This window comes from Quercus suber, unplaced genomic scaffold (assembly GCF_002906115.3).
Source record: "Quercus suber isolate HL8 unplaced genomic scaffold, Cork oak 2.0 scaffold_306, whole genome shotgun sequence".
Lineage (NCBI taxonomy): Eukaryota > Viridiplantae > Streptophyta > Magnoliopsida > Fagales > Fagaceae > Quercus > Quercus suber.
This window is the reverse complement of record NW_027069762.1, coordinates 177513-205500: the sequence shown is the minus strand read 5'-3', so window position 1 is coordinate 205500 and position 27988 is coordinate 177513. Positions and strand designations below refer to the sequence as shown.

The window sequence follows — 27988 nt, the reverse complement described above, 5'->3', positions numbered from 1 at the left end:
TCTCCTCTAAATCCTCAATACTTCTATTTTCTAAATTTCAACTGGAAAATTGTTTTCCCAAGTCACTGAAAGGCATAGCAAGCAGCAAAACAACTTTGTGCTCAAAAAACTATGAGGTCAAACCTATGTATGTGCATGAACAGTGAACACGGGCAGAGGCAAACACACATTCACACATCACAGACAGATGTTAGCAGTTCTCTTATGAAAAATTGTTTTTATTATATTTTTAATTTTGTCCAAATGACAAATTAATTGAAAACCACAGATATCGGACCCAACTTTTGTTCCCAATAAGGCTCATCACATCTTGATACCTATTTTTAGCATGAAGCATAACAAATTTTCTCACATATTATTAGGGAAGCTAATACCAATCATAGCTAGTAAAGCCCCTTGGTGCCACACTAGAAACCTCGAACAGAACATTCATTCCTAAAAACTCTCCGCACCAACATTGTAAGACCCACGAGTCATATCATCCACATCAGTCCCATAAAAATCAGTTAATAACAATACAATCCAATTAAAAATAAAAATAAAATAACGCCACAGCAATATTACATTAATAAACACAATATCAAAAATATATTATCAAATTTAGCAAGAAGAAAGTCATCGAACTTTCAAAATTTCTTAAAATTTTTCATTAACATGGATCCAATTAAACACTAAATCCTCAATTACTTCCTTTTCTTAGTTTCTCACAGAAAACGACCAATTTAAGTAAATAAATTTCCTACAATTTTCGGATTTTCTAAATAAGAGAAATAAAAAAATAACTAAACTTTTCCTTCCAATTCTAAAAAATTTCTCGGTAGCCAAACAGGAAAAGGTCATAATACCGTATTAAGCCCAAGGCGGGGCCGCTCGAAAGCCGCTACAGGAGCCGACATTTTCGCCGCCGATTATCGCCGGAGCTACATTCTTCGCTCAGCATTCGAAGCAATCGAACCACCCCATTGAGTCAGATCGGTCGAGGTCAGAGAATCGCCGCGATCTGAAGCGAAAGCGAGCGTGCGAGCAAGTAAGTTAAACTTTTTATTTTTCTAGGGTTTGCGATTTCGATACCTGATACAGACTCACCAACAACCAAACTGAACAGGTACAAAACTTTTCTCTCTGACTTCACTTTTTTTTTGTTATATATATATATATATAAAATAATATTATAAATTCTCTATCTTTCACTGATTTTGCTTTTCCCAGAAGGAAGAAGAGGAAGTAAACCAAAAAAAAAAAAATGAAAAAATTTTGGGTGTAGATTAGGTGGAGAATGAAGTGAGAAAAGCAGTAGTGGTTGAAATTTGGGGGCTGATGAGTAATAATATTTGGGTTTTTTGCTTTTCACCTACTCTATATATGAGAATGGGTGTTATGCTGAGAGAGTGTGGTAGTAGTGTGTGTGAGAAGGAGAGAAGAAGAGGTTTGGTCTTGTACAGTCCAAGTTCTAGTCCTACTGTGGTAATTCTCCAATCATGAAGTGCCACGTAGGCAATGTCACAAGTTTCAGAGAGCTCTTGAATTTTCTGTGTTTTTTTAGAGGGAATATTAGCACTTTGAAATGGAGGAGAATCTAGAGTTTTCTTTTCATGGGAATGTAAAAACAAAAAAAATCATTTTCAAAATCTAGTAGTACTTATTTTAATTAAGACAAAAGGGCATTTCATTAATTTGCTATAAGAATTATATATTTTTCATTTTAGCTTTTTTTTACAATTTTTTAAAATTTCATTTTTTTTCTTAATTTTTTCAAAGTAATTATACTTTAACATACTTTCAGTATAAAGTTTTTAGTAGGAAGTTAGATAAATTGTTCATAAATGAACACTTAGTTATGACTTCTTAAATGTATAGTTGAATTTAACTGATAATTTTTTTTTTTGAGAAACAACAATGTATAGTATTTAAGAGATTTCCTTTTTATGGAATTAATATTGTTGTAGTTGCTGAGTAAATGAAAAAGAGGATGGGACTTTGCTAGGTTTTGGGGGTAATAGTAAAAAGAGGAAGCTTCCTATATTATTCTTGGATCTTGTTTTTGGGTTCTATCTTTTGGAGCTTTGGAGGGATTGAAACAGTGGTTTTAATAATTGAGCTGTTGCTATGATTTTGGGGTTTAGTCTTACTCTATTTTTTTTTTTTTTTTGCTAGATAATTACAGGAGATAGAACTCTTGAGCTAAAAGATAAATAGGATCCCGGGTGCCACTAGGCTACACAGCCCAATAGCAATTATTTACTAGATAGAACATGGTTAGATGAATCACATTATAATTGAAGTAATGTGGGTACGAAATCAAAGTTTTGAGAGGAAGTATGTACATGAAACTTAAAAGCTTTCCAGAACAATAATAGTAAAAGAGCTAGAGAGTTAGGAGACATTTAAATGGTATAATTTATGGTACACCTAATCCCATTAAATGGACCCATGAACAGAACGCGGAAAGGTATTGTATATTAAATTAAGGTGGCTAGGTTTAATAATTGAAGCAAACTGGTAGACATAATAATATAAACTATTTACTGGTCTGTTGTCCATAACTCAGAATAAAGGACACACACACAGAGACACAGTTACAGTATATTAGAGCACCTCATCAACTGGAAAAAGAAATAAAAGTACCGCTGTCTAAATAAAACCACAAAAACACGACAACGTTAACAAAATACTATTACCTTGGACTCAGGTTATCGCACCCACACTCTCGATTATAACGCGCGTACACGCGACACAGTCACGAGGGGAGCAGTAACAGCTCAGGGGACGAGGGACCACATTTTAACAGAGTGAGGAGAGAGGACGTGAGGGAATATATGTGCTTGGTAGATGTTTGTTTTATAATGCTATGTAGTATTTGCTGGCCTATTAGACTGTAATTGTGGTACACATGTTCATTATCGTCGCATGATATGAGATCAATGAATCTACATTAGAGACTTACTATAATGGTGACCTTCGTGGATCTAGTTTGGTGAAAAGAGTTCTCGTATTACTTGATACGATATTAGCTATAGTTGAAATTGAGCTGTTTAAATAACGACGCTTCAATAAATGTGTTATGCCCATAACGTTAGACTGCGATAAATCCGTTGCCATTGCCGTTACATAAGGTTTATGTTTCCATATACTCTTAATTTGAAAACAGGAAAGACAGTTAATGGATGTCTACTAGACTTTTGTCAACTTGGGTTGGAACGTGATTGAAATGTCTTGACACATTGTCTTTGAGCGTTGGGGTGGTTTCAATAACCGGTGTTAGTTACGGCTGTCAACGCGTAATGGACGGTGCTGATTCCTCCACCATGTTTTGTGTCACTTGATTTGCAAGCCTACAATTTAGATGGAGTCATCAATACTTTTGTTGTGGGTGCCCAGTTTTCTGCCGGTTTTAGCTTAATATAATACTACTAAATGACTAAAAAAAGTACTATACTTTTTTTTTATTTTTTGATAATCTAGTACAATACTTCTTTGTTAAGCTAAATTTTGACAACATACATTTAAATAATATATATAATATATATATTATAGCTATACTCTTATTTTTGATCGAACTGACTATAAGAGCTATACTTTTACCGGTAAATGTTATGTAGAGTTATTATATATGTTTTTCAATTAAATTCAAATATATGGTTATATTGTGCAAAGCAAACATTAAAGGGTATGTTTGTTGGAGAAATAGAAAAGTGTGAGGATAAAATAGACTTTAATTTTCCTTATTTGTGTTTTGTTGAAAAGGAAAAAGTGAGGGGATGAAAAAATTTAATTTGTATAAATTTACTTATACACCTTATTAAAAAATGATGCTTGTTTCTAAAAAAAATAATGCTTAATTAAAACAACAAAGTAGCAAACCACCAACCAAAAAAAAAAAAAGACAATCATTCAAATTCATTAAAAAATAAAATTTATGCCTAAAATGGACCTTTTATTTTCTATCCTCCATGTTTCACCCCCAACTAAACAAACCCTAGCTACAAGCCTCAAAGTGTTATTTTTTCCTGAGAATAATTAAACTCAATGTATTATGTGTTTCAATATAATTTACTAAATTATTTTTATTGTCCTTATGTGGGGCCAGAAAAACAGGTGGCCTTGGCCCACTCCAAGCCAAGCCCAATGGCCCACGCTGAGGTATCAGGTATCGAAATCGCAAACCCTAGAAAAATAAAAAGTTTAACTTACTTGCTCGCACGCTCGCTTTCGCTTCAGATCGCGGCGATTCTCTGACCTCGACCGATCTGACTCAATGGGGTGGTTCGATTGCTTCGAATGCTGAGCGAAGAATGTAGCTCCGGCGATAATCGGCGGCGAAAATGTCGGCTCCTGTAGCGGCTTTCGAGCGGCCCCGCCTTGGGCTTAATACGGTATTATGACCTTTTCCTGTTTGGCTACCGAGAAATTTTTTAGAATTGGAAGGAAAAGTTTAGTTATTTTTTTATTTCTCTTATTTAGAAAATCCGAAAATTGTAGGAAATTTATTTACTTAAATTGGTCGTTTTCTGTGAGAAACTAAGAAAAGGAAGTAATTGAGGATTTAGTGTTTAATTGGATCCATGTTAATGAAAAATTTTAAGAAATTTTGAAAGTTCGATGACTTTCTTCTTGCTAAATTTGATAATATATTTTTGATATTGTGTTTATTAATGTAATATTGCTGTGGCGTTATTTTATTTTTATTTTTAATTGGATTGTATTGTTATTAACTGATTTTTATGGGACTGATGTGGATGATATGACTCGTGGGTCTTACAATGTTGGTGCGGAGAGTTTTTAGGAATGAATGTTCTGTTCGAGGTTTCTAGTGTGGCACCAAGGGGCTTTACTAGCTATGATTGGTATTAGCTTCCCTAATAATATGTGAGAAAATTTGTTATGCTTCATGCTAAAAATAGGTATCAAGATGTGATGAGCCTTATTGGGAACAAAAGTTGGGTCCGATATCTGTGGTTTTCAATTAATTTGTCATTTGGACAAAATTAAAAATATAATAAAAACAATTTTTCATAAGAGAACTGCTAACATCTGTCTGTGATGTGTGAATGTGTGTTTGCCTCTGCCCGTGTTCACTGTTCATGCACATACATAGGTTTGACCTCATAGTTTTTTGAGCACAAAGTTGTTTTGCTGCTTGCTATGCCTTTCAGTGACTTGGGAAAACAATTTTCCAGTTGAAATTTAGAAAATAGAAGTATTGAGGATTTAGAGGGGATTTCAGTGAATACAAATTTGATATTGTTGGATGTCAAAAAGTTATTAGGTTTTTGTACACTTCGCTAGAATTTCAAAGTTACTTAGGTTATTGTTTTTGTTCACCATATCCCGATGGGTACTATACTGAGCTCTGAGTATTAAATGCCTCACGCATGTAGGCCATTCTTAATTCATTTAAAAAACCAAGTATCTCATTAAGCTCTCAAACTGTTTTCTGTAAGCTTTTAACATCATTAACTGAACCTGTCCAACCCCAAGCTATTTGGCTTATGTAGTAGGATATCTTTTGAAAAACAACTAACTTTTATATGAAGGTTTTCCCGTGCTTTTCAAATGGCAGTTAATTTAATAATTCCCTAAATCATTCTAGCTTAACTTTTAATTATTTGGATTTTATTGATGGGTTTGGTAATGCATGCTTTGTTAACTAATTAAATCATAATAGGTCCTCTAAGCATGTAAAATTTTTTCCATCTCCTTTGTAATGCTAAATTTAGTTTCATTCAGCACTAGGTAGGCAGTGATTGTTCATGGTTTCTAACACATCAGATGTTTTGACAGGTTTTCAAGAGTGGCCCTCTTTTCATATCTTCAAAAGGTCGGTAAAGAAATTTTTTTTTTTTTTTTGCTTTTTCTTTCATTAATTTTATTTGTTCAGGTTCTCCTGCATATATATTTGTTGTGATTGTTATCACATATACTTTTAATTACATGGCTTTGTATGATAATGGAGTAGAAGTATTCATACAGGATTATTAAATAAACAAGTAATAGGGAAAAAGAAGCACATGTATTGAAAGTATTTTTATGATTATGGGGTAAAAGTATATTAGAGTATTTTTTTTTCCCTAAAATATTTTTGATAGCTTTTGAGAAATTTGTTGTTTTCAGTAGTTGGAGCATCGCTAATGAGCTCTAGCTCAAATTGTATTTCTTCTCTTCATAAGAACTAGGTGGAGGAGAAGATCATGAATTCGAGACTCATTGGGTTCATTTGTAACTTGCTAGTAGAAAAAAGTAGTTGGAGTATTAAAAAAACATTACAGAACTGTTGAAATTTTAATGAAGGAATTAATTTTCTTTGTTGCTGCATGGATTGTGTGGAATAAATAAAAATTAGAATATCTTTGATGGTTTGGAATCTACTATCTTAAGAAGAGGTTAGAATATCAGATTTACTAGACTGGTTCAAGATTGGGAGTTAGAATCGTTTGCATCCTTCATGGACCTTATATATTCTGGATCTTGGAGAAGGAATGGGGTGGATAAAATGTTTTGGAAACTCTCTCCTAGGGGTGTTTTTGATGTTTGTTCTTATTATAGGGCCTTGCAACCCCCAAACCTCTATTCGTTTCCGTGGAAACTGTTGTGGAAACCAAAAGTGCCTACAAAGGTTAGTTTCTTTATTTGGACAGTGGCTTTGGGGAAAATTTTAACCATTGATAATTTAAGGAGGTGAAAGGTGGTAGCGTTGGATTGGTGTTGCATGTGTAAGAGGAATGGGGAGAGTGGAGACCACTGACCATTTACTCCTACACTGCCCAGTAGCTCAAGAGTTGTGGAACATGGTGTGTTCACTATTTGAGGTTCTTTTGGTCATGCCGCGTAGTGTTGTGGAATGTGGTTTGTTTCCCTGTCAAATTTGGAGGTTTAGGGATCTTGAGGCCAGTTATCTTTAACCAAGCTCTTTAAGGGAAGCTTCTTTGGCATTATGCTACTGAGAGGGACTCTCTTTGGAGAAAAGGTTGTGGGGGCTAAATATGGGGAAGGGGAAGGTTAGTGGTGTAACTGGTGTTCAACTGAGGCTAGGGGTCTTATAGGGTGACTGTGAGGAAGTATATTAGAGGATGAGGGTGACTTTGTGGAAGTATATTAGTAGATGATGGAATATATTTTCAAACAATGTGAAATTCATTGTCAGGGATGGTAATCTTATTCAGGGGATCGAAATTGTATTCAGTTTTATATGATGTGTGGTGTGGTGTGGTGATGAACCTCTTAGAAATGGCCTCCCTGATTTTTATGAGATCACAATTAGTAAACAAGCTACTGTTGCTCAGTGATAGCTTACCAATTTTCCAAAAAAATTAAGTTGTTAGGAAATGGAGAATTTAATCATAATTAATATTCTAATACTCTCCCTCGTGTGGGCCCACACTTCCCCTTAATAAGTGGCCCAACACTTGAGATTTTTAAGTTCTTAAATGGGAGTTAGAGAGAAGACAGGGTTCGATTTTAGGACCACCTACTCTAATACCATGATAAATTATTCTCCTAAAAGTTTAAGTTGTTAAGAAATGGTGAATTTATTCATTTATTGTCTCCCATCAATGTTTAATCATTCAATTACTGTTGGGGTTGTTTTGTACTATGAATTAGTCCTAAACAATCACATTGTTTCACCCATTGGCTCCATCTTCTTATAAAAGAGTTCATGTAAATGGTTTCTTCATTGTTGCAGTTGGAGTTTTCCCGTTGTATGAAGTTCTTTTTACAAATAACTGTATTATGGTTGTTATTTTACTTTTACGTAAAAGTTGTTTGGTATTGCTTATGCTATGCTTTATTGAACTTCTGCAGGAATAGGCTGGAAATCTTGGAAGAAGCGGTGGTTTATCCTCACACGCACTTCCCTAGTTTTCTTCAAAAGTGATCCTGTTAGTAGTAGTAGATAACCTCTATCTCTCTTTTTGCTTTGGATTACGTTCATATGGTTTACTTACTCTGCCAACTCTTTAATTTTATTTATTTTTTAATTGTTCTAAATTATTGGAGGATGCTTCTAGCTGCCATTTGTTGCATGAGTATTTTATTATTGGTATCTATCAAATTTTTTTTTTTGTTTTTTTTGTTTTTGCATGAGTATTTTATTATTGGTGGATTTTATATCCTTTTTGCATTATTGGAAATGTAGCAAAGTGGCATACTTGGCATGAATTGCTGAATCCCACAAACACATCAAGTCCTTGAATGTAAGTTGTGCCCAAAGCCATTCATTCAAAGGCATGTCTGCCTTTTTTTTCTGAATGAGTATCATAAATCTTAATTTTGATTTGAAAAACTGCCATAAGCTTATACATGTTGCCAACCAGACAAAGGGAGAGGTGCTTGACAGTTCCTCTGATCTTCCCTCCCCCACAAAGGACATGTAGTAGGTCCTCATTTAGTTAAACTGGCTGTAGAAGATCAAATCCATTTTCTAATGGCTGCAGCTTAATATTGCACCTATGGTCAAACCTTGCAAGTATCGCTGCTGTGCAGGTTATGTATAAATAGTGATGGGGACCATCTCTCGTACCCTCTGGTGCCTGCTGCAAACAGAAGCCCGTTCTAGAAAGGAGGCATAATCTGTTGTTGCCTCTCCGCTGGGTTCTGCAATGTTGATTGACTACAAAGAAACACTGCACATCATTTTTAATGTCCTCTATGCTTTCTCTTTCATCTTTGCTGCCTACTTTGAGACTAATTTTTAGATTAAGAGATTCACACCTATATATATCGTTCAAAGCTTTAAGTCCTCTAAAGCTTAGAATATGCCCAGGCCTATGTTTTCTGAGCTTGTCATAAGAAAATGCAATATTCTACTTTGTCAATTGTTGTTGAAACTTAATTTTTTCCCTGCCAAAAGGGATCCCTCTGCAGCTTTAAATTGTGGTATCAACATCAGTCCTCCAATTACCAATGCTCTAGCTGTTGAGTTGCATATATTCTTCCATTACTGGTTACAACCCTTTTTCTGGGCAATCAAATTTGGTTTTCCTTCATGATATAAGGAACCCCTTTCATCTCCCTCTCAGCTTTCACAGTGTGGACATCATTTGTTTGTATGGACTTCTTATTTAATTCTGGGATAATCCAATAGTTTTTTTTTTGGGAGGCACTCTGCAAAGCATTATTAAACTAATTTTTAAACTTGTTGTGAGAAGGGGTTTAGAAATGTAGTTTAATTTAAGAACAAGAGAAAGCATAAAGTGTGACTTTATCTAACTGCTTTTCATCTCTTCATATGATAAAAGGGGAGGACCAAATATAAAGCTGAACAGTGAGGAGATCTTCCTGTCTCTTCTCTCATTGCATGCAAAGAAATTAAAACCTTTATGCTCTTATTTTTGTCTTTTTTAAATGCTAGTCTTTATTAGTGTTAGTGCTGATAGTTTTGTCCTTTGCTTTACTTGTTATCCTTCTTATCAAACCTTGATTGTGAAAGATGTTAAGAATTGGTTTCGTTATCCACTTAACGAACAACACATAATGGGTAATGAGAGATGATTTGTTAGGCAACAAAATTGTGTTTAGTTATATGGTATTTCCAGATTTTTATACACAATTTTTGGGACAGTAATAATTTTTAAATAAGTTAACTGAAACAAATACATCTTTTTTTTTGTCATGTAGAGTGCACTTCCGCAAAGAGGTGGTGAAGTAAATCTGACTTTGGGAGGCATTGACTTAAACAATTCTGGGAGGTATGCATGATCACTGCTATTATTTTTGTAGAAGTATTATCAACCATGTAGCTTATAGATGTAATTGTTTGCCTTGCAGTGTTGTGGTTAGGGAAGATAAAAAATTGTTGACTGTATTGTTTCCAGATGGGCGTGATGGGCGAGCCTTTACTCTAAAGGTGCTTCATTTACTAGTTTATTATCACTGCTAGTTTCTTCCACAGTGGAAGGAAAATATTTATGTATCATTGTGTCTCACATTCCTGTAAAAAATGTTCATTTTCTAAATTCCAGGCTGAGACGTCTGAGGATTTGTACGAGTGGAAGACAGCCCTAGAGCACGCCCTTGCACAAGCACCAAGTGCTGCCCTTATTGTTAATGGGATTTTTCGGGGTGACACTAATGATTCAATTGATGGGTCCTTCAATCAATGTTTGTACTTTTTATTAGAAATCTTCATCCTAATATCAGTTAATCTTCTTTGAATTTTGTGTCTCTGCACATGTTTATTGTGTGTGTGTGTACACATAGTTTAATATTACAAGATTCATGTATTTTATCCAGGGAGGGATAAGCGTCCGGTTAAATCCTTGGTTGTTGGAAGACCAATTTTGCTTGCACTAGAAGATATTGATGGAGGTCCATCCTTTCTTGAAAAAGCTCTTCGTTTTCTTGAGAAGTACGGTAAGTTGTGATATCAATTTTTTGTCTGTTTTTATTTTAGTTACTCTACACCAAGTGCTTTTCTTCTTTGTCGTAAACTTAAGCCTTTTCTATTTTTATTATTCATAAACAATTGTTTTTGTTAGGCACCAATCTATGTTATTTCTCTCCCTGGATTTGATTGATTTCATTCCCTTTTCAAGTTTTGTGTGTGTGTGTGAATTATTTTGTTTCATTTCGAATGACACCCATGCTAGTTGAACTAGGTAGGTGTCACATCTTTTTGGTTGCATTGTTGGTACATATATCAGATTGCCCGTTAATGATTTGTGTAAAAAATATTAAAAGCATAGGAAGATGGTATTTGAATGACTCATGACTTGATTTTTAGTTTTCCTAAAACTGCATCTATCTATAAATAATAGTAGTTTGGATATTTAAAAATGAACTCTGGCTGATTAATATATGTTAGAAAGTATAATTCATTTTCATGTCATTGACGACCAAATCAAGATATTGATTGCCAGAGAAAATAATAGGATTGGTTAATAAATCAAGGGATTGAAGCAAATATGCAATTCAAATTCAAATGTTCATTGACTTTTGTTTGTAATCTCCATTATAAATATGGATTCCGTTGTAATGTATTATCAGGAAAAGCGTATGAGATAATGTAACTTTTTGGGCTCTTGTAACGTGGATGTAGGCCACAAGGCTAAACCATGTAAATCATCATGTATTCTCTATTCTCTTTTCTCTATCACTCCATCACAAATTTCTACAATATACTTAACCCCCTGAAAAAACAAATTCTTGTTGTTTGAAGTGAATGCCAGCTGGATGACTGACTGAGCTACCCCAACAAACATTAGCAAATGGCTACCCATGTTACTTATCAACGTTGATGTTTGTGAATTTAGTTTATCTTGAGTATCATCAGTGCAAAGTGTTGAATAGAACCATAGTGGAAAAGCAAATTTGGAAATTCAATTAAGGAGAGAAATTAAAATGCAAAGAAAATGTCTTCCTCCTGATCCAACACTTTCTGCTTATTGACCTTGTTTTATTCAACAGGAACTAATGTTGAAGGTATTTTACGACAGTCTGCGGATGTTGAGGAGGTAGACCACAGGGTTCAAGAGTATGAACAAGGTAGCTTTTCTGCTCAAGCAATTACTAGAAGTAGGAAAAAATTATAGATGTTATTTTAGTTTTGTTGAATGTGTAGTTTGTTTTGAGTCTATGTTAACTGGTTGTTCACATACCTTTCTAATTGAGGTTATTCCCTTCCTGATGATCTTCTTATCGTTTTTAGGCAAGACTGAATTTGCTCCTGATGAGGATGCTCATGTTGTTGGAGACTGCGTTAAGGTAATTGCTGACTACTCAATGCCCTTCATGGCCATTAAATTTTAGAGTTCAATATTCATTGAAACTGTTTAATCTGCAGCATATCCTTAGGGAGTTACCCTCTTCTCCAGTTCCAGCATCCTGCTGCACTGCATTGCTGGAGGCTTACAGTAAGTTCAACTATTATTATTTTGTGTCCTTTCTATTATATTTTTTCAGAAGGGATGGTTCATGGTTGTAATGATTTGTCATTATTTTGTTGAGAAGTCTGTAGCATTTATGTGGGAGATGGTTGTAAAGCAGATTGTAGTCATTAGACTCTTTACTTTAGGTGTGAAAAAAAATGAATGAATCAATCATGCAAAAAGAATGATAGTTTCGGATGCAAGTTGACAAAAGCTAAAGACTTACAGCGTTAATATATTTAGAGGTCCTTTGTGTTTGCCTTATTTGGAGTCTCTTGAGTTATGCGAAATATTGTGTCTCAGATGCTTTACTGTTGGAAAGGAAATTCCATTGTCATAGAGGCACTAAGATATGGAAGGTAAATTCCATCGCCATAGAGGTGCTAAAATATGGGAGGTGGTCCTGTTTATGTGTTATGTAGGCAATCTGGTAAGCATGATAACAAAGTGTTTGAAGGGTTTGAGCATCCTGTCACCAAACAATACTGTGCTGAGATGTTTCTTTGAACGGAAGACAAATCTTGGCAGTATTCCTTGTCATTTTCTTGATTTTATAGAGACTTTGAACTTGACTTTGTAATCCTCCTGGTGTAGTTTGGTACACAATTATTGCTACTTTTTTTCTTAATAAATTTATTTTACTGAGAAAAAAAAAAAAAAACTATAGCTCTTATTTTTATTTTATATTTTTGTACCGCCTGCATAAAAGACAGCCAAAACACACGGGAAAAAAAATAAAGATATGTGTTAATCAAAGGCAAAGTCACTTTTTAGCATTTGGGATTCTTTCTTATGCTTTTCTTGAGAATGCTATGTCGGAGACTGGATCTTTACATAGTGCTAGTTGCTCTGTTTCGTTGGCTCTAATTGAACATGGGTTTCCACTTTCCAGTCAGGTTGTGTGTTGATATAAACTGATTGCACGTATAAATAAAGATGCATCTTGGATCATTGACTGAACTTGATGTTTATGCCTCGGAGGAAACAATTCCTATGTATACTACTGTGTGTGATGCAGTACTCCAGTTCTGGGGTTAGGTTTCTCTTTTGTATGGAATGGTAAAATTCTTTATGTTCTGTTAACAGGATATTGGAACTGGTACACATATATTAAAGAAAGACTATGGATTATGTTCAGCTGTTTGGTTCAAATGATTTTCTGTTTTTCAATATATTTTTGCTTTCTAATAAAATTTGGGTGCATAGAAATTATCAGCTTATATTTTTATAGTGGATTTGATTGTACATTTATACTTAAAGAGTTAATGCTGTTGCTTTGCTTTTCCTACTGTATAAGAAATTGATCGGAAAGAAGTTCGGATAAATGCAATGCGCTCAGCAATATTGGAGACATTTCCTGAACCAAACCGGCGCTTATTACAGAGGTAATCCCTTTCTCTCTTTTACTTGATGTCTATTTTTGAGAGTCTGTAAGGCATATAGCCCTGCCTCTGCCAGTGTTGTATCAACTTGACCATGGAAGGGTGAAGGTTATGGGTAATATGGTGCCCTGTATAGCTTCTTATTGTGGGAGCAAATTTGAGCTTAGTTGTGCTTTTTTGGGGATCACATAAAGGAATGCTTATTTTTCTCTATAGCCCTTTTCCAAAGATAAGGAAATTCCAAGCATTTCCCAGGTCATCTCTGTCAGCTTTGGCAATAGAATGGATCTTTCTCTTATTTAAATTTCCTTAGAACTCCCCCACAAGACCATCTGACTCTGTCCATATTGATCTCTGTTCCATAACACTTGAATTCAACTAACAAACAGAAATTAAATTATTCCAATAATATCCTGGAAGGTTCCATTAAACTTCAAATATTTCTCAAGAGAGGCTGCCAAACCAAACTGGCTGGGATTAATTGGAGGAAGTTGGAGTATTATTGGACATTTAAGCTGTAGAGGAAAATGGACTGTTTTTTTCTCTAGATTTGTATATATCAACCCATCTGTGTCCTCAAGGAAGTATAAGTTTCTTGCTTCCTGGGTGATAAGAAAAATACTAACACTGAAGACAAATCAGAACCAGCATGAAACAAATTCAAAATTTCAATGTCATAATGGGAGTAAACTGAAACCAACTGATGCTTATCTTAGTGGGAAGATCACTCTCCTTTGTGAGCTAAAAATGGAAAAGGATACAATGTACAAAATTTCTGCCTTTTGCTGATTAATCAAATTTGAGGCGAAACAGCAGTGATATCCATTTGTTTGAGCATGTGTCCTATATCTAAATCTTTAAGGAAAATTCTTTGAAAACTTGGATTTGTTGGATTTGGGATGAACTGTAGACCCAGACATACTAGGTTTGATCCCCACTAGGAGTTCCTCTAGATTACTTGATACATGGTTCTGGTAGGTGGGGTCATGTATCCATGGTTTACTCCCGAGGGGTGAGTCCAAAGGACCCTGCCTTGCTGAGGTTCCACATCATAAAAAAAGGGATAAGAAAAAAAAAAAAATCTAATGATTGGATAAGTGAAAAATGTGTCTAAGGCTGGCAATTACAAATTCCTTTGTTAATGAATATAAGAATGAAGGACCTTTTTTTTACAGAGACCTTTTCTTTTGTTAAAAACTATATGAATATGTGAAAGAAGGACCTAAAGCAACAAAATTATGAGAAGGGCTGAAATATTTTAATCTTATGGGGCTAGGAGCAACCTGGGGAACCTTGGAGGAAAAGACATTGATACTGATACGATTACTTGAAGGTGAATTATGTGGTATTTCTTTGTTAACTCATTAAAGAAGCTGTTAGAATTATGGTTTAACGATTAAACTCACCATTTCCTAATAGCTTAAGCTCTTGTGATAGTTGATAATTTATCATGGCATCAAAGTAGGAGGTCCTAAGTTTGATCCCAGTCTCCTCTCTACCTCCCATTTCAAATATAAAAACTCACTTATGTTGGGCCCCACTAATTAAGGGGGAGTTTGGACCCACACGTGAGGAGCAGTGTTAGAATTATTGTTAAATGATTAAATTCACAATTTTCTAACAGTTCTTGACAACTTAAATTTTTGGGACAATTGTATATTTATAATGGAATTAGGGTAGAAGATCCTGGGTTTGATCTTTGTCTCTACCTCCCATTTAAAATGTTAAAAATCTCATGTTTTGGATGGTACTTATTAAGGGCAGTTTTGGCCTACATGTGAGGAGTGTTAGAATTATGGTTTAATGATTAAATTCACTATTTTCTAATAGCTTAAGTTTTTAGGACAATTGGTAATTTGTCAAAAGCGATAGAAATCAGTGCAAATACATTTTGTGACAACTGTATTATCATATGAAGAATATTGGCTATGTAAAGAAGGATTGTCCATTGTTCCCTTTAGAGATAGTTTGGAAAGGGCATCTAAGCTTCTTCCACACAGGCCTTATTTAACAGAAATTTCTTAATTATAAGCTTGGAGTTGCTATTTTAAGAAATCCAATAAAGATTATGTTCTAACTATTTATGTGCTCTACCTTCTAGCTAATTCTGAGATTGGCCTAGTATGCATAAACTATTCGAGCACTGTCTTCTTGAGACAATCTCTATTTTATTGGCAAAGATAAATAAGCATTTAGTAAAAACTGATGCTTACGATTCATTAGTTGAATGTGGAATGATGGGCTTTAATAAAAGTGATTTACTTTGGGTGTACCCTAATCGTGTGCTCTAGTAAAATTAAAATAACAGATGCATCTGTGCTTCGTGGCATTCATGTTTGTCAGTGTTGTAAGATAAATATGATTAAAATATGCATATTTTGTGAATGAAGACTGAAGTTGCTAGTGATTCTTCAGTGAAGCTTGTTGCAGGACTATATTTTCTTATTTTGAATGTAGTTACTAACTTCATGACATTTTTCCACAGAATTCTGAAGATGATGCATACCATCTCTTCTCATGCTCATGAGAACCGGATGACTCCATCAGCTGTTGCTGCTTGCATGGCGCCCTTGCTTCTACGCCCTCTATTAGCTGGCGAGTGTGAGTTGGAGGATGACTTTGATATTAATGGTGATAGTTCAGCCCAACTTCTTGCTGCTGCAAATGCTGCTAATAATGCTCAAGCAATTATTACGACTCTCTTGGAGGAGTATGAGAATATTTTTGATGTAAGATACTCTTTATCCAGCAGCTTTTTGATTAAAAGAGTAGAGTTTAAACTGTTAGATCTTTTTGCTAGACAGAGTGTTGTCTCAACTTGGGTACCTCAATTTAGACTGCTCAGTCCATGTAACATGCTAGGATGAAGACCTAATTCTGATTTTACCTTCAGAATTATGTTGACTTTGTCATTGTTGGACTCTCAAGCAAGTGCTCTATAACATAATTAAATGGTAATGTGTAGCTACTGTGATCTGTTGTTTCAGGAAGAAAATCTTAACAGATGCTCCATTTCAGCTGATTCTCGGATTGAAAACAGTGGGACCGAAGATTCAACTGATGATGAAAATTTAGATTTGAAAGACAATGGATACCATGATGCAGAAAATGAAGTTGATCCAGAAACAGATGATGATCCGGAACGTGTGCACAGTGGAAAATTGAGTGAAAGTAGTGGTTCTGCTGGGAGTGATCTTTATGATTATAAGGTGCTCTCTCTCTCTCTCCCTCTCTCTCTCTCTACAATCACACATGCAGGCAGCACTCATGAGAGAAGCCCAGATTTTTAAATATGTTTATGCCTATAGATATTTGCTTTATTCGTGCATGCATTTGTGTATACGCGTAGAGACATCTAACAAACATTTGATTGCAATCTTGTGTTCTGTTATGTCTTCAATGGTCTTACCATTGCTGCTTCAAATTTAAGATAGTAGATATGTCAAATTATGTTTATCTTGTCCTGCATGATGTGTTGTAAATGTTATCTTTTGCTTCCAGATGCTGATCTTGGTTTTAATGTTGATGCTTTTGATCTAAATTAGCTATCTTGTTGAAAATTAAGTGAGCTCTCATAAAAACTAGTCAAACCTTAAATATTGGCTATCTATCTTAGTTCCCTTCTGAAGATGAAAATACTGAACTTTTTAACAAATATTTTACTTTCGGTACAATTCTTTGTTAAATTATAGCGGGAAAAGGTTCATTGTAATAGGCATCTCCCAGCGTTTTTCTATTGATGAAAGTTTCAAAAGTTTGATAATCCTATTTGAGTTGAAAGTTGTCTCCTTGTTGATGTGCCTGGAAAAGAAATGAAATCTCACCATTCTAGACGTCTGATTTAATTCTAAGTTCAGCTAATTTTTTTTTATGAAGTGTTGTCATTTGGGCGTGTGGAAGGTTATAAGGTGTAACCAGTCATAGTACACGTACACATGGTCGTTAGGCACATACACTCGTGTGTACATATATAAGATTTTTTTGATTATGCTAGACCACATTTGTTGATGTTTACTTTCATTCTGTTCGCTTAACAGGCCTTTGGGGGTGATGATTCAGATGTTGGATCCCCTAGTAAAAAGAATCATGCTTTGGTTGAGAGTTCAAATTTATGTGTTGATCATCAACAGATAAGGGATCCTAATGGTCAACTGTCCGAGGAACAAGGCAAGCAGAAGAATGTAAGCGATAGCTCCATTAATGAGATCAACACTCCAAGTGTCTCACCTGCTGGCGAGTCTTACCGATCAATGGGGGAGATCCTGTCCTCAATGGATACAGCACATCCTTTGCCCATGCCTGCTTTTGAATCAGGTGCTGGAAAGCCAGTGGGTAAAGTTACAGGGTCCAATGTTAATGCAAAGCGATCATCATTCTGGGGACGGAGCAATGTGAGTTGCCATATGCTTTGTTTTAATAAACACAAGATGTTCTAGTCTACTTTCTACGGTTTTGAATCTTCTAGTGCAATGCTTTGATTGTTTTCTTTGCTAAACAATGCTTTGATTGTTATGCAGGCCAGAAAGACACCCTCAATGGAATCAGTTGATTCTTCTGGAGAAGAAGAGTAAGATACTCATAATATGCATTAGCACATTGCTTAATCCATGTTGACCAATGTTATTTTTTTTTTTTTTTTTTGAGAAACCATGTTGGTCAATGTTGAACCTTTTTTATTATTATTCTCTCTCTCTCTCTCTCTCAAAGACACGCACACAGTCTCACTTACGTGATGAGAATGACACTATGGTCAATAACATCGTGTTATTAGGGAAACATAGACACTATGCACATTTTATGATTCTAACTTTTTAACTTGATTTTTCTTTCGTCAGAACCTTTAAACCTTGGGAATACACTGTTATTGGGATTTGGTTGTTACTAGGGAAAAATAGATAATCATTGGCTTCTAGTTTTAATTTGGGCATCTATAAAGGCTTGAACGTCATTTATATTCCTTTTTATATTTTAAAAGTATTTTTGCACGGACTTGTTTATTTTATTTTTTAGAAAGCTTTGGCAACTGTACATAAAAAGCTCTTTGTTTAATGTGATTTGCTCAATACAGGTAATCCCATTTGTGTAAAAAATTAATTTGGTGTATTGTTTGTAGGCTTGCTATTCAGAGGCTTGAGATTGCCAAAAATGACTTGCAACACAGAATTGCAAAGGAGGTAACATTGCTTTTGCTGAAACCATTGTATTCTAAATCATAATTGTGTTTTTTACTAACAGGATTAACCATCAATATTCACAGGCTAGAGGAAATGCAATTTTACAAGCAAGCTTGGAGAGAAGAAAGCAAGCTTTGCATGAGCGGCGCCTGGCACTTGAACAAGATGTATTTCCTCCTTGCCTGTTAAATATTCACATATTATTCATAAAATAAAATAAGAAGTATCCCACATATTATGTCAGGATTTGTTGTCTTGATGTTGAATATATTCTTGCTCTTTCATACATGTGCTATAAACATATTCTGCCTTATATGTTCTTGTCATTTTCTGTATAACCATCTTATTATGCTCAACTTTTTGACAGAAAGCTCCTAAAGTAATTTCATGGTATTTGTTTCTTAATCCGCGCACCTACACTTATGCATTAATGCAAGTTGTAATTTAGACTAAACAAGTAATATAGATAAAAGGCCATACCTACTACCTGTATAATTTTCTTGCTTTTTGATTATTCTTGGGTTCACTCTTCCATTTGACTTTTGACATCAGGAATGTTAAAGAGTGTGAGGTCTCTATGTCTGTGGTAAAGGAGTGTGGGCTACAATCTTTCTAGACATTTTGAATGTGATGGGTTCCTATGGTATTATATTTACCTCATTTGATGGTCATTTGAGAATACCTTTTAAGTTATAATCCCCAAAATGTGTTGAGACAACTGTGCAATTAATCTTAGATACAATTGAACTACAAGAACTTTACTTTTTAAAAGAATCATATTATTGATTGTAATTGTATCAGGCTCAACATTTTGGCATATTGGCGTGTTAGATGCTAGTGCATTCTGCACAAATTTCTATAATTTTTTTATTGTATTATGCCTTGGATCTGAGTTCTTCTAGAACAGGTAAAGAGTGGTGCAAAGTTAAGATATTTGAGATTTGTGATAGATAAGTTATCTCTTAATACATTAGTGTTTGAATCTGTTACAATTTAAGCATCTGGCTTATTTTTCAGTTTGACCTTCCTTAGTATTCCTTTGAAGAAAAGTAATTGTAGCATCAATGTATGACATAAGTAACTATTATTTTTATTTTTTGCACGTTTTTAATACACATGCACTTATATGTTGAAGCCATATCGACCTTGCCTGTTTTCATGTGGAGCATATTTAATACCATAGATTAATTGCACCATCTACTTCGTTTGAGTCTTGTGACTTTTAAATGACTATAGGTTTCAAGATTGCAAGAGCAGTTGCAAGCTGAAAGAGACCTTAGAGCTGCACTTGAAGTTGGTTTGAGCATGTCCTCTGGACAATTTTCCAGTTCACGTGGCATGGATTCTAAGGTTTGTATAGATCTTAAGGTAGTTTTCTTTACCTTTCATTTCAAATGCTTGTATAACACATGCTTATGACTTCAAACTGATGTGAAGACAAGGGCTGAGCTAGAGGAGATTGCACTTGCTGAAGCAGATGTGGCCAGGTTGAAGCAGAAAGTTGCAGAACTCCACCATCAACTTAATCAACAGAGACAGCATCACTATGGTTCCCTCTCTGATGCATGTGACCGTTATCAAAATGTCCAAAACCATAATTCTCAACAGTGAGTTTTAGAAAACATGTTATCTTTTTTCTATGGTCAGCTTATGGTGTTAAGTTATAAGTAGTTGCATGCCTTGTTTTTACTTTAGGTCGTAGGGGCTGTTTCTCAAGCTTACTGGTTTGAGTTTTCAATTTGCCTTATATCTTGGCATGTATATACCAATGTTATCAGTTGCGCACCAAGGGACCTTTTTTTCCTGACATCATGAAGGTTGATTGTGATCCACATGTGATCTAATTCTATCTAATGTCAACTCTTAATCTGTCAATGTCATTGTAGCAATATGTGTCAATGGGCTCTTGCTCAAATTGCACCTCCTCTTGTAAAAGCAAGATGGTGGGCGAGGTTGTGGGTTCAAGACCCACTGTGTGTGTAACTTAACAATGGAAAGAAATATGTGATATGGTACAAAGCACACATATGGATGCCTAAGTGCACTGAAACGGAGAGAGGAAACATGTATGATATGGTACGGGTGTCAATGGGCTCTTGCTCAAATTGCACCTCCTCTTGTAAAAGCAAGATGGTGGGCGAGGTTGTGGGTTCAAGACCCACTGTGTGTGTGTGTAACTTAACAATGGAAAGAAATATGTGATATGGTACAGATATGGCAATATGTTAATTCTAACAAATTTGGTATATGACACAACATGATACCTTGATCAGTGATTCTATAAATAAATATTCTTAAATTCATACTATGCTAATTTTTAGTTTAAAAACAACAAATGCTGAATGGTGTAAAATATCTCTAAATAATAAAACCAATTAAGAAGCCTTTAGTTTCATAGAGAGAGGAGAGAAGAAAAAGAAAGTTAAAGATGTATCCCTCTGCATCCAAGAGTACCCATATCGGATTTTGATGCTCGATATGGCTATCTCTGTTAGTTTAGTTTGATGTATCTGTGCTTGTAGGTTTATATCCATATGTGTGCTTTTGATAGAGTGATGCCGGAGCAACATAGTGCATTATGAAAATTAAGGATGTTAATACTATTTCAGTTTAATATGGAAATTGCTGCAATATTTAATTTCAAAATTTTGTTAACTTACATTCTTGTTTGACCAAATAAGCATATTTACTGCAGGAGATTTCTTCAGCAAGATTTTGATACAACCCTTGCTTATTGTAATCAAGAAAGGAAACAGAGGACCGAGGTATGTTCTATAAATTTTCAGCATTTTGTCTATATCGCAAATGAGATGAGCTTATAATAGGTTGAATTTTGTATGGTATTGAGGTGCTGATCTTTCTAATTCATTATTCATCATCCTATTATTTAATTTCCATTTTCTGTCACCCTTTCAAATCTGTTTAAACTTTCTCTTTCTTCATTCTTTTGTTGTTTTCTTCCTCATGGTCCTTGGTTATTGGTGTAATGTCGCCTGATACCAAATCAGAAATGGTGGCATCACACTTGTAAACAATTTCACTATTCCTGTTGCTTTCATGGACTCCCTCCTAGTGCAGGGTGTAAGAAAAGGGGTGGGGGGATCCCCGCTTGGTGGATCTAGATGCCATCCTGCTTCACGAGTGGACATTGAACTTTAGCTTGGTTAACAAATGATATCGCTGTTCTCATCTGGGACCAGTAATTTATGAAGCTTAAGAGGCTAGCAATGAGCTAAGCTGCACCGACCCGGACACGGGTATAAATACGGGGGTACGGCAATTTTTGAAAAATAAGGGTATGACATGGCGTGGGTACAAAAATTAAATAATTAATTAAATTTTATATTTAGGCATATTTTTAAATATTTTTAGACATAAAATACGTTTATGTCTAGAATTTAAAAAATACAATATTTACAATAAACAACAAGTGAAGGAATGAGTTAAAGCCAAAAAGAAGAAGTGAAGGAATGAAAGGAAAAGGAAAAAAAGAAAAAGGAAGACAGACACGTGATGACTCTAAAATAGCAAAAGATATACAGTAAGTGCATTAAATTGCCACACCACTCCCACCTAACCATCTGACATCATTGACTAAATAGTTAGATAAGAACATTTGAAAGACACAAAGCTGAAAGCACACAGTTGTAGACTTGTAGTGCATTAGCAATGAAGAAACCAAAGACGCAGGAAAAAAAGAGGAGAATAAAGAAGATGTAGTGGCAGCTACAATGGAGAGGAATGGGATCTAAATTAGAAAAGGGTTTAGAAGGAAAAAAGAAAAGAAAAGAAAGATTTGGAGCACAGATCTTAGTCATTAGGCACCAAGTCAGTGAGTCACAGACCCATTTTTCTCATCTCCTTCTTCCTTTTCTTTTTCTTTTTTCTTCTTGTTTGTACAGGTCCGAAATCTCCTTACCGTGTTGGAGAAGCGAAAAAAAAAAAAAAAAAAAAAAAAAACCCTCTCGGACACCAAAGTCCGGCGAGTCTTACTGGTATCGGTGTCCAACATGTCGGACACCAATACTTTGCCAAAAATGGCGTGTCGGTGCAACCTAGGCAATGAGTACCTGAGCATTAACTAGAATTAGCTTATAGTTGGCTTGGCAAACATCTGGGCCAAGGCTGCTTATCTTTCCTTCATTGATTACATTCAGTTCTTTACGAATTGCTTAATCCTTAACTTCTCTCTCCATAGATATTGGGGGATGAATGATGCAGGGCAAAACCAATATGGATGCAACAATAAAATTGAAGAACAAAAAAAATGAAAAGGTAACCTAGGAATCAACACTTAGGTTTTCTTGAAGTCAGCACCAAGCAAGAGAGAACCATCTTGTGTTGGATGGAGTCAGTATTTGACCATTGGGAAATTTTCTAGAAATTTTATCCTCTGAAGCATTGACGCGGCAAAATGGGAGGCGCACCCGCATTGGACTCACGGCAACACTCCTCCAACAACACTCCTCCGACGCAGGCTGATTCTGGCCGAAATCAGACAAAACTGGCCGATTCGGCGCCGATTCTGGCCAAAATCAGCTGAGACCGGCTGATATCTTCTGAAATTTGCCGAAATTGGCCGAAATCATGGCCGAGATATATGTAAAAAAAAAAAAAAACAAACAAACTTGTGGGTTGTATTCTATATATCATCTCTTAAATTGGTATATATTTACAATTATATGAAAAAGTATGCTTAGTAGTATATAGAAAATATAAATAAAAATAATTTTAATAATTTTTTAATCGCCGCACCCTACTTTTTCAAAAATTGCTGAGTCCCGCACCCACACCCGAATCCGGAAACGCACCTGTGCTTCATAGATTTTATCAACCAAGCAAACAGTCTCCATTGGAGTACAATATTGTGCTTATATATTCTTTTATGACTAAATCCTCTTTGACTTAGAAAGGCCTAATTATTGCTTTACAAAATTATCCTTGACTCTAGTAAATTAAATAAAATTTCAATTAACCTAATTGACCAAAGGCCTAAAATAAACTGCAATTGATTTCCAAAATTAAACAAAACTAAATTGAAATGAGAATAGGATGCTCATTAGCCTCAGGCTGCCACAGATGGGGCTACCTCTCTATATCCATGTGTTTGTGTTTTTACCCTCCTTTTGGTATTGGGGTAGAGTTATTTGTTCCTCAGCTAGCTTTATGTGAAATTGAAAAATCTTGATGCAGAACTTTTAGACCACATTCTGGAGGTAGTCATTATCTGCATTATTCTGTTTAGCTGATTGGCTGTTGTAGTGCTGTATGTTTCAATTTAAAGCAGAAATGAGGAAACCGGATTATACATAGGACTGGATTGCCTCACCCAAGCCATCCGGGTGCAGCACATTGATCCTCTTTTTTCCTTCGTCTGTTAAATTGATTATAACAGTAGAAAAGAAAATTTGCTGGTTGATCACTACTGTTTGCATTCAGATGGCATCTACTAGTCAGAAGCATCCTTTCTAATCTCTCTCAATTGCCTTTTAAATTTCTACATAATGCTTGTTCATATAATGTTGTCCCTTTTAATATCCTGTTTGACCTTTTACCTCATTTATTTTTTCAAAACTCTTGTTTCAAAGAATGTACATCTTCAATTGGCCATATTGCCACAGGAGAGCTTGTTGGGCACAGACTGGAGAAGTATTAAAGGACAAGCGTTAGCACCTGGCAGCAGTATCAAGCAGCCTTCTCGAAAGCAACTTATAGATTCAACAAGCCTGAGTGACTCTAAAAGTACAGAGGCTTCGACAAGTATGTCCATGGATGAGCTATGTGCTGTTGATTCTGCCTCCGTGCCCTCCACTTCCAGAGCAGCAGAGGCAAGACAACATTCTTACTGTGAATCAATGGCACTTCTATAGCAAAATATTTTGACGTGTGTTATTGACTTTTTCTGATAATTAAAGTCATTCAAATATTTTATTTATTTGATTTGACACCTGAATTTACCTTATCAAATCCAATGATTTGCAAATCATTACAAAGACCCTGATCCCCCCCCCTTTTTTTTTTTTTTAAATAGCATTCTATATGTTGAAATTATTATCAATTTTAGTTCAGAGTATTCACTTAATTTATATCTGCCTTCCCAATTACTGTCTAGATATTGACCATGCAACCTGGTTCCAGGTGATAGAGTATCCAAGACATCCATCTGCAGCATCGTCTACATTAGTAGAATTAACATCTCGTCTTGATTTCTTCAAGGAAAGGCGTTCTCAGCTTATGGAACAGCTCCACAACCTTGATTTGAACTATGGCACAACGTCTTCTCAAGACTTTGTCTATAGACCGTCATCCCCACCATGGAATTGACTGACTGGAGATGATGCTTCATTGAATTTGTTGGGAAGAAGTTTGCCTTACTTCTTGATGTTGTATATCCTTTGACACCATTGCGTATATCTGTAGCCTCTGTAATCCAATGTAGTTTGTTTAATATTATTCTCTTTTTCATATTTAAAGTTTCCTTTTTCTCCTCCACTTTTGTGAGAGAAAGTGATTGGATTTTGGATGAGAAAGTCTCTTTTCTTTTGTTCCTTGGGTTCTTTATTTTATGTTGGTTTTTGGTTATAAACAATGTAAGTAGAGTAAGTATTATCTTGTTAATAATAGGTGGTGGATGTATGTTATTGAACAAACATATTTATAGTGAACAATAGTTTTCCTATTTGAGAAATTTTTACATAAACGTGCATTGCTGAATCACTGCTATGTAACAGACCTTCAAGGCAATTTTAATTATATAATCTACTTAAATTCTGATACCTGACCTTGCCTTTTTAATATCTGCTACTTCTCAGGGTTTGTTCTTTGTTTACTAATTTATATGGTTCTTTTAGTCCACATTCTTTGGGAAAGCAAGCATCTTAGAAGCAATCTCTGAAAGACCAAGTTAAAAGTGCAGTGAAAATGTATGAAGGGCCTCAAACTATCAAATAAAAAAGGGAAAAAAGGAAAGATTCCAGCAAAGCAAAAACTTCTGATTAACTTTACCAACTTCATTAGGATATTCACAAGGCACTTGGCTAACTTTACATGAAAATTAACAAGAACTCTGTTTATAAGTATTTTTTTCTAGGTTCAAAATAATCTATCTGAAATCTATATTCAAACATCTCAAACTAGAACAGGCACCTGAATAAGTTTACTTTATTTATTTACGTTATGAAATAATTATTAATTAAATTATTATAATGTTATTGGCTCAACCACCATTGGAAATCCGATTAAATTAGAAAACAGAGAACCATTTTATTCAAAATTCTACATTCTCTATATGCTGGGATGCCCCGCTAAACAATGTACTTCCACTCGTGTTTACATGCTCTAATTTTTAAAAGCACAAAGAGATTTATTTCTCAATCTATGATGTGCTCCACCTTTGAGAGGTTTAGCTCGGTTGCAAATTAAGGCTTTTATTGTTGTAGTGAGTCTCCCTCTATCATAATGTCTTGCACCTTGATATCCCAAATTGTTAGGATTTTAGGACGGATTTGGATTATGGATTGGCCTAGAACCTTGTAGTTTAATTGACACTTTTTAGTATTTTCAACGAAGACATTCAGGATTCAAATGTCTTCTCTGTTACTGTAGCTATCCAATTTATATAATAAAAAAATTACAGATTTGGAGTTTGAAGTTATTGTAATAAATGCGATGGCATGTGTTGAACATCTAAAGTGCACTAGGTGAAACTACAGGTTGAGTTTAGCTAAATTGAATATTAAAATTTTGGTATTGATTTATTTTATTTTAAACATGAGTTGAATTCGACCTTATTACCAAGCTAGTTTGATAAATATATTAATATAAATAAGTTATTCTCGAACTATGCTCAAGTTTTTATAATTAATTCGTTTAATTTGTGGTCTTAAGTTTCGACTATATAATAACCTATTAAAATGGTCTTTAATTTTTTTTGGGCTAAAACATACATGAGACTTAGGGTTTGTTTGGAAATAGCTTATTTAGCTAAAACTGAAAATTTTTTGCTGAAAACGTTATAAAAAAAATTGTTGGAAAATAAGCTGAATAATACAATGGGATCCATGAATAATATCAAAAGTACAGTGAGACCCATAAATATTAGCAAAAATAAGCTGAAAATTTCAGCCCATCCCAAACGAACACGCGTGGGGCCCATTTGGTACATGCGTTTAACCACATGTTTTCAGTTTTTAAACAACATTACACGTATTTTCAAAAAAATACAAACAATATTACTAGAATAATATTACCAAATGGGCACTAAAGTCTTTCAAAATATAACTTATACGTAACAGTTTCCTAACCTAAAAATGTGATAAAATAGTATTATAAACAAATTAAAATGAGAAATAAAAAGAGTCCTAATTCTTCCACATAAAATACAGAGAAATAAAAAGAGTCCTAGTTCTTCCACACACACACACAGTCCTAGTTCTTTGCCCCAGAATCAAGTGGTCATACATTCTAAGTAATGCTTTCCGCATAACAAATTATTTTAACTTTTTCATAATTTGTTGAGGTAGAAAATTATAATTAATGTAACATTTATTTTATTTGAGCTAATCACAAACATTATTTTTATTATAAACAAAATCACTCTTTGCCAATTTAACCTAAGAGTTGTCAATGGGCCAAGTCAAGTCGGCCTGGCCCATTTTTACTTGGCCCATGGGCACAATGAGCTGGTCATAATAGGATATTAACTAATTAATAGGTCGGGTTGGGTTGGGTTGAAAGAGAAAACCTCAGCCCATAACCCTGTCATAGGTAATGCCCATTTTGTCTTTAGCGAGCTGGGCTATTGAGTTAAGCCTAATGGGCTACCCATAGGGTTGTGCTAGAATATTATTTTATTAGGAAAGAATCAATTTTTTATAAGGGAATAATCGATTTATTTTTTTAAAAGAAAGAATTAAAGAATTTAATACTTAATTACAAATTTTTTTACAGTCAAATCTATTTAATTTTTTGTTTTGTTGATGGAAACCTATTTAATTTTTTTTTATTAAGGCTTTAAATAATTTTTTATTTTTATCTTTAATAAAAAAAAAAAAGTCAAGTGGTTAATTCAAATTTGCTAGGCTACTAGAAAAATATATATTTAGTAAACTGTTTAGCACAATTGCTTTGAATATCTTAGGCCAACAGGCTGGGCAACGGGTTGGGCTATTGGGCTAGCCTACTAGGTACCCATTGGCATAAAAACTAACCCACGGCCTTACCCACTAGATTAGTGGACTACCTGCGGGCCTCAATAATAATCGGCCCGGCTGCGACTGGCCACCTATTAGCCCAGTAGGCTGTCGGATTTCTAGGTCGAGCTGTGGACCGTGGGCTATTTGATGACCTTTAATTTAACCATTATAAAAAATAAAATTTTAAAATTTATTTTCTTAGTATATTTTTATTTTATATAAAAAATGAAAAAAAAATTATTTTTTAGTATATTTTATTTTTATTTTATTTTTAAAAATGAAAGTACATTTTTAGTCTACCTTATCCAGTCAAGTCCACACTTCACCCACAAAAATAAGAAAATAAAAAATAAAATACTATATATATGAAATTC

At 34.6% G+C, this 27988-nt stretch overlaps 1 protein-coding gene across 4 annotated transcripts; it reads left to right on the top strand.

The window, feature by feature from the left end:
• The first annotated feature begins 4146 nt into the window (after positions 1-4146).
• LOC111988918 (rho GTPase-activating protein 7) lies at positions 4147-25196 on the top strand. Of its 4 annotated transcripts, none has more exons than XM_065782555.1 (22): positions 4147-4373; positions 5782-5818; positions 7801-7877; positions 9616-9686; positions 9766-9844; positions 9960-10098; positions 10231-10350; positions 11404-11481; positions 11645-11700; positions 11780-11849; positions 13162-13249; positions 15732-15975; positions 16234-16455; positions 17284-17637; positions 17764-17813; positions 18360-18420; positions 18504-18587; positions 19657-19770; positions 19858-20027; positions 21116-21185; positions 24042-24248; positions 24559-25196. In XM_065782555.1, exons 1-22 carry the CDS (start codon positions 4323-4325, stop codon positions 24742-24744), a joined length of 2628 nt encoding a protein of 875 aa, XP_065638627.1. In that variant the 5' UTR covers positions 4147-4322; the 3' UTR covers positions 24745-25196. The 4 variants fall into 4 exon arrangements, with proteins under 4 accessions (XP_065638627.1, XP_065638625.1, XP_065638626.1 ...); XM_065782553.1 differs by having other exon boundaries at positions 24009-24248; XM_065782554.1 differs by having other exon boundaries at positions 19657-19788.
• The last annotated feature ends 2792 nt before the right edge of the window (positions 25197-27988 follow it).

What these genes read in the sequence shown, in the direction of transcription:
- LOC111988918 (XM_065782552.1), top strand. Translation starts at nt 4,323, where the DNA reads ATGTCGGCTCCTGTAGCGGCTTTCGAGCGGCCCCGCCTTGGGCTTAAT. An exon ending in GCCTGGCACTTGAACAAGAT is followed by an intron (nt 18,588 to 19,656) that starts GTATTTCCTCCT and finishes AAATGACTATAG; the next exon opens with GTTTCAAGATTGCAAGAGCA. An exon ending in CCACTTCCAGAGCAGCAGAG is followed by an intron (nt 24,249 to 24,558) that starts GCAAGACAACAT and finishes ACCTGGTTCCAG; the next exon opens with GTGATAGAGTATCCAAGACA.